The sequence below is a fragment of the Chondrus crispus genome, genomic scaffold (genome assembly GCF_000350225.1).
Source record: "Chondrus crispus Stackhouse genomic scaffold, scaffold_160, whole genome shotgun sequence".
NCBI classification, from domain to species: Eukaryota; Rhodophyta; class Florideophyceae; order Gigartinales; family Gigartinaceae; genus Chondrus; species Chondrus crispus.
Window position 1 is genome coordinate 6,000 of NW_005179045.1, and position 8,987 is coordinate 14,986.

Consider the following 8,987-nt stretch of genomic DNA (forward strand, 5'->3'; position numbering starts at 1 on the left):
CATCCTGCGCTTCCTTTATCCAACGGCCCAGCATGTTGGGGTTGATGTCCAAACTCCGAGCTGCCTGCGCTCGGCTGTAGCCCTGCTCGGTCACCAGACTGACCGCATCAAGCTTGAACTCCTGCGAATACTTTTTGCGTGCTGCCATTGATCCTGTCCTCGGTTAGCTGCATTATCGCTTAACCTCGTGTACCAAATCATTGGACCACGTCAAAGGCCCCGTTATGAGTCAGGATGCTAGCCAATACACTGTTCTGTCGAGAACGAAGTTCTCGCTATTATCAAAGGCATATGCCAGTAGCTTGCTCGCTGTCACGTTAAGCGCATGTGGAGGTAACTTCCACTCGATCCATAATGATTTTTTGACTGAAGGAAACCGAGGCTTAAGCATCGACGCTAAGCAGCGGGTTGTCTACACAGTTAAGAAAGACTTCGGCAATGGAAAAGAATGGACAGCGATATGCGCTGAGCCAAGTCCCGACGCACTCAGTGCGATCAGTGCGTCGGGAAGCCTAAGCGCAGAGACGGTGGGTAAAGCCCTTAAGGCTACCGCTGGGTCACAAGAGAGTGCGGCCAGTATTGGCCTGCGCACTCAGACCATTCAAATCCTTCGCGATGGGATGTACAGACTGTGCGAAGGATACGCATCAGGCGCCCTGGACAATATCGCCTACAGGGGTGCCCAAAGACGCTACCAGGACGTTATGCTTGCCTTGCTTGCCATTGAACAGCTAACAGGCACCGTCGTTGCGAAACAAGCGGCTATCAGTAGTACTGCTACCAGCGCAGCTGAGCAAGGCATTGCTGGCATCAAGGAGTGGATCGATAGCGCGAATAAAGAGCTCCTTGCCATCAACAAGGAGCTTGCTGAACTAGAGGCTAGCAAGAAAACCGCCGAGGAGGCTCTAGCAGTCGCTCAGAACAAGCACAAGGCACTCGAAGAGGCCGGTAAAACGGATCCTGCGAAGAAGACGGAGGCTGATGCGTTTAAGGGCGGAGAATTGGCTACGGCGCAGGCGGCAGTAGTGAGTGCATCGACAGCCCGTGAAACGGCTACCCAAAAGAAAGCTGAGATCACGGTCGGTATTGATAGGTTGATAGAGGCACAGAAGGCGGCCAGCCGAGCTGCGTCAACGCAGGTTGGTCGCGCCAGGCTAACGGGAGGGTCTACAGGCTCAACGATCGACAAAGATACGGCTGAGGTTATCGCTAAGTCCGTTGAGGCTATCGTCACATCGACCCAATCTCGGGGTTACGGCAAGGAGTTCTGTATCGAAGTCCTGGGCGATATAGCTCGTGAAAACATCAGTTTTCGAGAAGCGTCCCTTAAGGACGCGCTAGATGTCGCCGCAAAGCAATCAGCATTGCTCGCAAGAGCTAGGTCGGTGGACGCTGCTGAGACGCCTGAACAGATTAAGCAAAGACGACTAGATGAACAAGAGAAAAGTAGAGTTGAACGGGTAAAAGCAGAAACTCAACAACAGTTGCTTGGCCTTCTTAACAAATACTGCTCAGGTGAGTTGGCACTCAAGTAAAAAGGATAGATGACCCGTGAGGGCATTGTCACTTTATTCAGAGAGTGGCATTGTTGGATGATGAAGAAAGCCAATCAATACGCCAATCATCGTTTTTCGCCTGAAGTCATTGAAACAGCCGTTTGGTTGTATCACCGATTTTCTTTAAGTTTTCGAGGTGTCGAGGATCTGATGGCTCATCGAGGCGTGATCGTCTCCTACGAAACAGTCCGTCGATGGTGTATGAAGTTCGGGCCCGCTATCAACGCGCACTGAAGCGGCGCGAAGCCAAGGGTTCTGATCGGTGGTACGTTGATGAGACTTTTTTGAAGATCAATGGAGAGTACCTATAACTGTGGCGTGCTATGGACCAGGACGGAGATGTACTTGATGTCCTCGTCCAGCGTCGTCGCAATCGCGTGGCAGCAGAGCGCTTCTTACGCAAGATTCTACAAAGACAGGGCAGCGCTCCTCGAATCGTAGTGACGGAGGGGCTTAGCAGTTACCCAGCGGCGATTCGAACAGTGCTACCCGAAGCAGAACACGATACGCGGTGTTATGCCAATAATCGTGCGGAGAATTCGCATCAGGCAACTCGAAGAAAGGAACGGTAAATGCAGCGGTTTAAATCGGCAGCGCAAGCGCAAAGTTTCCTGTCTTTGCATGCGAGAGTGCACAATTTGTTTTGCTATGATCGCCATTTATTGAAGGCGGACAACCATCGCTTGCTACGTCAAAGAGCGCTCTCCACGTGGTTAGAGATTGCGTGTGTTTAATGGACGCGGAGCATCTGGTTTTATATGCTCAGCTGAAACAACGTGACAAAGCCACATTGGACAGTTCAGGTGCTGACTCAAGGAGTGTGAAATGAAACTTGTCTTTGGTGGTGTCATCGCCGGGGTGTTGCTAGCGCTATATTCCTACGCTGTCATCTTTGCGATACAGGTTGCAGGCTGTATCTCAGTGGTCGAGTGTAGTGTCTACACTATAGAGTCGTTTAACGATGGATTTGCAACCAGCATGTCCACCATCGGGGGATTAGTGTCTGCACTGGTGATAGCGGAGCTCGCCGTGACTCAACCAGGTAACGCGCCTGTCGCCCGCGCGATCAATGCGCAATCCACAGCAATCAAGGCAACTATCCTCAACGTCGTTACCGCAGCTTACTTGCTTGTTTGGATTTGTGTAGGCTTAGCCGCCTATGTGGTTGGAGTCATGTGGTATCCAAATACTGTTGTACCGCTGACCGATTTTGGACAAGCTTGGCTAGGGCTAGCCGTCGCCGCCGGATACGCCTATTTTGGGATCCAGCCTTAACTTGCAACGCGACTGCCTTTAGGGCAGTGGAGATCCATCGCATGAGTTGGAGTCGACCCGTTCCTGACTATTCGTCCGACATACGGCTGGGGATTGTGATGTATGGTGGCGTTTCGCTAGCCGTCTATATCAACGGAGTAGCCGGAGAACTTTTCAACTTAACCTGCTCCACCCCAGCCGAATCGGTGCAACTTGAAACTGACAGTGAACCACAGACTCGTCCCATCTACCGAATCCTGTCTTGGTTAGCGGGCAGCGATTTACTCAGGAATCGCTTCCTCTCATTCTACAAAGCCTTTCCAGATTCAGATAACTATCAGGCCCCATCAGAAAAACTAATCGAAGCCTGGGAAACGTTTGTTAGCGATTCGCAGACTCAAAAGCTTCTCTCTTCAAGGCCCCCCGTTCGGTTCGTTGTCGACGTCATCTCCGGCACATCTGCTGGTGGCCTGAACGGCTTATGCCTGGCTAAAGCCATCGCAAATGGCGAAGATTTCGGTGCCTTGTCAGAACTATGGATTAAGGAAGCGGATCTTTCAATTCTGCTGAACGACAACAAGAGTTTTGAAGGCCTAAGAGGCCAGTCGCGTAAGGGCGAGACGCCAACCTCACTTCTCAATAGCGATCGGCTTTACGAAAAACTGTTTGACGTGCTCAAGAGCATGAAGAAGCTCGATTTCGTCGGAGGAACTGATGCCAGCATCAGCCCCCTAAGTGATGGGGTCGATCTATCCGTTACCACGACCGATATTGAAGGCGTGCCGGTGCCCTTGCGGTTGTTCGATAGGGTGGTAAACGAACGCCGACATCGAGTCCGATTCCGATTTCGGGCTATGCCGGGCGATTCAGAGCAAAACAACGCGTTCGCCGCTCAAAATTTGCCCCTAATGGCTTTTGTGGGCAGAAGCACTTCGTCTTTCCCGGTCGCTTTTGAACCGATGAGGCTGGATGATCTCTCTCGGCTAGAGAACATACCGTCCGAATCGCTCAAGCAATGGAATGCATATTTCGATAGTTTTCCTGCGAAGCTGGTCGAAGATGGCGAGCATATCGAGCGTAGCTTTGGCGATGGTGGGTATCTAGACAACAAGCCCTTTAGCTACGTGGTTCAAGCGCTGTCCGAAATCGAAACAGCCAGAGCAGGGCGGCGTCAGCTAATCTACATTGAACCTTCTCCAAAGCAAATCGATCAGAAAGCATCGGATTACGAAAGACCCGATGCCATCGAAAATTCTGTCGCCGCTCTTTTACAAATTCCTCGTTATGAAACCATACGAGAGGATCTCAATACCGTCATTGCTCGTAATCGCATGATTGAGCGAATCGAGCATCTCGTCCGATTGGGTGAGGGCGATATAAAGCGCAATCCGGCTGCATTCGATAACATCGAAAGCCCGGATGGCACGATACCAAATTGGAATGCTATCGGCCTTTCCCAGATGATCGCCTACTACGGCATCTCGTTTTTGCCCTATCGACGATTAAGGGTCTACGCCGTCACCGATGAGCTTGCCCGTCGACTGGGCAGCGCATTAGGATTGGACGTTGACTCTGATCATTTTCAATCGATTCGTGCTGTTGTACGAGCATGGCGCGATCGACACTACGGCGAAGAAGTAGGCGACAGACCCAAGACCCAGAACGCCTTTCTTGGCGAATTCGATATTGATTACCGATACCGACGTCTAGGTTTCCTCAGTCGGCGGGTAGCTGAGCTCATTCGTACCCTTCTCCTACTGGCAGACCTGCAAGAGGCGGATCGATTCGCGACTGATCCGAGCCTGCCAGACTCAGTTCAGGAAGATCTTGAGCGGTTTCGCAAAGCGACTGGCATTGAATTAGCTTCAGTCGATGAACTGCAAAAAACACTGCAGATCCTACGCATCATCTACCGGGAAATGACGAGGGCTCGTCGGCATCTTATTCAGGGATCACGACAGTCTGTTGATCTAGGCGACGCTAGCGCGTCAGCCTTACGAGCCGAAGCTAAGTTCTTGGCCGACTATTTGCTACTAGGGGCTATTGACCCCACCAAGCCATCTGGATCGCTGGGTACTATGCCAGAGCGAATGGCTGGCCCAGCCTCTAGGTGGATTGAGCAAGGCGAACCAGGCGGGTGTGAAACCCTTCACGGTCGGCTAGACAGTTATCTTGACTCACTGCGCTATAGAAGCCTCGTCTCAACGGAGGACCGAAGCCTTGTTTTTTCCTTGCTCGGACGGCCCAAGCTTAGTCGAACAGTCGATGCCGACAACAAGCCTGTCACGTTCATAAATGTGCGCGATGCTGAACTACTCAATGGTGAACCACACGAAGCGCAACAACTCAATTCAGCAATCGGCCTAAAACTCCGTCGATTCCTATCCGACTACCACGTTAGATTTGATTCATATGACCAAATGGGGTTTCCACTGCAGCACCGGACAATTGCAGGTGATACCGCTGCTGTCGATCTTGTCAGAATCAGTCCCTCAGACGCAACGGCGCTGGTTAACGAGGCGGGCAAGTCAGCATCAGGCAAAAAACTAGCTGGTACTGCTCTTGGAAACTTTGGGGCCTTCCTGGATAGACGTTGGCGAACCAACGATCTTATGTGGGGCCGGCTCGATGGGGCAGAACGCCTTATCCACTCAACGCTTAGCGGTGATGACGCATCCTCTCAAGCATTACGCAAAATCCTGACATCGGCTGCTCACGAAGCAATATTGGATGAGTCATTCGGTCAAGACGGTCGGGTAGAACTGATCCGAGCATTCACGGAAGCGACGGCAGAGCTACCGTTTGCTCAATCAGAAGCGATAAAGGACCCCCTATCGGCCCTTCGGTCAGTTTTAGATGAACTGAAGATCAATGATGATGCTTCACGGCAGCGATTGACCGCCGTCCTATCCTCCTTTTTGAGCCCAAGCAGCCTAGTGGACTACTTGCAGCATAACTACGCAAAACCGCAGACGCCTGATCGAGAGAGCACGTTTTCTAACCTGGCGCGAGGCGTTTCCATTTTTGGTCGAGTACTGGGTGGCATTAGTGAGCGGCAAGAAAAGCGGTCCGGTGTTGCAAGTGCATCCGCTTGGATTGCGCGGCTTGGACTGATCCTTCAAGGGTTTGTCGCCATATCGCTGCCCGGTAGTCTTCGTCAAAAATGGGCGCGCTCAGTATTTCAATCGATCTATATTATTGGGGGTTTCGTTTTTCTATCGGCCCTAGTGTTGGGAAAGCCGGATGTAGTCTCAGTGGCCATAACGGCACTGATCTTGACCGGCGCAACACAAGTCATCACGCTCCTAGCTTCTGATGCGATGCGTGACAAACTGTCACTGGCAAAATCTACCAGCTTAAAAGTCCTCGTAGCGATATTGGGTGGGGCGATTCTATTGGCGTTATTCACCGGCGTTAGCGCCATCATTCACGATGGCGTGTTCGGTATCTTCTGTGATTACATCACCTGTGAGATTTCTTAGACAGTTGTTTGTCATCACTTTAAGATTAGGACTAGACGAATTGAATGGCCTGAGACCTCGTTCTATACCTTATTATCGTCGCCAGAAAAGCAATCGATTGCCCGTGGTGGTTTTGAGCTGAGGCAATGCCGGTAACAGGAAACGGTCGGAGATAGTGAGTAACGATCGAACCGAATGTTTCCCGTAGAGGCAGATCATCCAAAAGGTCGTTGTTAGGAAATAGGGTTGGAGCGTCGTGTTGCTTCTCACCGGCCGGTGCTAGCAGAGCGTGTGCCAAGCAACATGACACCGACAGAATGATTCAGCACGCCAAAGGGTGACGCGATAACTTTGGCGTTTACAGTCTGTCGATGACAGATGGATTTCGATGTCAAAAATGCTAGTTGCGTCCTGACAACTGCTGAAGCCATGACCTGTCATCTGTCGGGCCGCCGCTTAGCTGTAGCTAAGCGACCACCCGTGGCCATTGATAGGTGATAATCACGTATGCGACCAGCATCTCTGGGCGATAACCAATCCGATACCGCTACAATATGACTTCCTCTCCCACCACATGACGTAGCCACCAGTCGTCTACAGAAACGCGTGAGCCATTCCGATCCAAAATGGTGAGTGTTGGCGCACTCTCAGCTTGGCCCGATACCCGAATAAGATCGCCGTCGAAGCTCCTAAATGTCATCTCCACGGGATCGCCATAGGTCGGTGCTTGCTCCAATAGGATGCCAACAGCAACTCGTTCGCCCATTCGTAGTGAATCGTAATAGTCAGAGTAATAGTGCACTCCCGCCATATTGCGACCGATCGAAATATTGGCCGCCAGTTTGTCGAGCTCACCCTGGATAGTTAATGGCTCTTTAGTCTTGGCGTCCTTCATGAGCTTGGTGCCGTCGCTGGTGGGGACGAAGGCGATCGGCATTCCTTTCGAATCACACAACTCCCGTTCTTTGCCGGCATCACAGTCTTCGAACATCTCAAAGAAGGCCTTTAGGATCGTCACGCACCCGCCTGCCACCGTGGCATGCCCCGCACCGTAGGCTGGATGCATGGGCGAGCCTTCTGGGAAAGCCATAGGCAGCAGCAAATTGCACTTGGGATCGTAGCCCTCAAAAGCGTGCAGATCGTTGCAAGTCAGACCGCATTTGGCTCGCATCTCAACCATATCGGGACGGTTTTGCGACTCGTTGTGCTCAATAATTGCCTGACGGATATCTGCGGGTATGTCGCAAAGCATCTGCCAAAAGTCAGACTCAGCGCAACCAAGCTTGCCCCCCTGCTTACATTCGGCTAGCGTTAGGCGCGCCCCCATGACTTCAGGTCTAGCACGACGGTGGTAGTTGAACTTCTGACGCCTCACTGCCTTTAAGCACCGGGTAGCCACCTCCGTCACCAGCGACAAGATATGCGGCCCTCCAAACGTCGCAAAGGGTGTCCGACGCCCTGATGGACTCCGTTCAGGAAATCCTTTCGAGGGTGGCGACTCCATGGCTATCAGGATTAAAGCTGCATTGAGATACGCTTCATAAAGGGCATCAAAGTGAACGTAAGTGGCTAAATCTCGCGGTGTTGTGATAAACCTTCGCTCGGGCTCCCAGCAGTCAGTTTTCGCTAGGTTGGCCCCATTTTGGACATCCAGCCAATGAGCCCAGTTGGTCATGTGATCCAAGCACCCCTTATGGGAGATCGTTCTTTGGTCGATGATCAGTGAGCCGTAAGGAATAAAGCCATCATTCAAGTCAAACGCTGCTTCCTTTGCGGGAAAGTTCGACTGGCCGTTGCCATCGCCAGCAATAGAGCGCGCTCCGATCAACATAAACTGCGAAATATACGGGCCAACCAGAGCACCGGGTGTCGATCCACGAAAAAGTGTTTGCGCACTTAGTGGTGCAACATACGGTGCGGTATCTTCCTGCGTGCGTGCAAATCGACGGTTGCGCTCGTATTGATTTAGCCCGCTCTCGTCCGTATAAAGCGGTGTTGAGGAAATCACCTTCTTGCCGTTAAAGAACGACATCGAGTTGAGCAGGTTCGCTATTTCTGTACCCGAGAATGCCGCATCGCCATCTTTTTCACAAAACTTCTCTTTGCTTTTGCCAGCGCAGATATCCTTAAACGGCACATCGCGCAGCAATGCCATCGCATACACTTCTGCCATCTCTGCCGACAATTCCGATGATCCCACCCGCGGTGCGGGTGCCATCCCCAAAGAGCCAGCATCTGGGCCCTGTAATTCGTAGACATGCCCAGCGCGCGGACTTTCCCAGCCCCGCCACTTTGGTTTCGCTCCCTTTACTCTGCATTTAAATGCCACCTCTCGATCTTCTGCGCTCTTTACATGGCTATCAAATAGGCCTGGAGCAGGGGAATTAATCGCCTCGACAAAGACACGGTAGTCCTCAGCTTGAGCAACCAGACCAAAGTTGTTATGGGCTAACCCTTTCGTAAAGTTCGTGGGATAGCAGGCTGATGCAAAGTCGGCCTCTTCCCCGTTACTTTCTGAGGCTGCGTGTGCACGATGTCGAGCAATGTCTGTACACAAATCTCGCAGTGATTTGGCAGAGTTTGCGCGATGTGTCCCAGCCGGGGATGGAATATCATGGGGTAGTTTCACTGTCTTCTCCTAACAAGCAGCTAAATGCATTCTTGTGCCGTGGCAATCGATGGGGGCATCTTGCCTTGGCTTGGCCATTGAATTGAC

The 8,987-nt window shown here is 51.8% G+C and overlaps 3 protein-coding genes across 3 annotated transcripts; 2 read left to right on the plus strand and 1 right to left on the minus strand.

Moving 5' to 3' along the window:
- The first annotated feature begins 1,592 nt into the window (after positions 1–1,592).
- Positions 1,593–1,790, plus strand: CHC_T00002898001 (hypothetical protein). Its single transcript, XM_005714223.1, has one exon. The coding sequence runs from the start codon at positions 1,593–1,595 to the stop codon at positions 1,788–1,790; it is 198 nt and encodes a 65-aa protein (XP_005714280.1).
- A 1,082-nt stretch (positions 1,791–2,872) lies between these two features.
- CHC_T00002899001 (hypothetical protein) lies at positions 2,873–6,292 on the plus strand. The gene is made up of 4 exons (XM_005714224.1): positions 2,873–3,069; positions 3,196–4,553; positions 4,656–5,561; positions 5,628–6,292. The coding sequence occupies exons 1-4, from the start codon at positions 2,873–2,875 to the stop codon at positions 6,290–6,292; spliced, it is 3,126 nt and encodes a 1,041-aa protein (XP_005714281.1).
- Positions 6,293–6,818: 526 nt separating this feature from the next.
- CHC_T00008835001 (vanadium-dependent bromoperoxidase, vBPO) lies at positions 6,819–8,930 on the minus strand. Its single transcript, XM_005714225.1, is given in 4 exon segments — positions 6,819–7,501; positions 7,571–8,244; positions 8,302–8,899; positions 8,915–8,930. The coding sequence occupies 4 exon segments, from the start codon at positions 8,928–8,930 to the stop codon at positions 6,819–6,821; spliced, it is 1,971 nt and encodes a 656-aa protein (XP_005714282.1).
- Between the last annotated feature and the right edge of the window lie 57 nt (positions 8,931–8,987).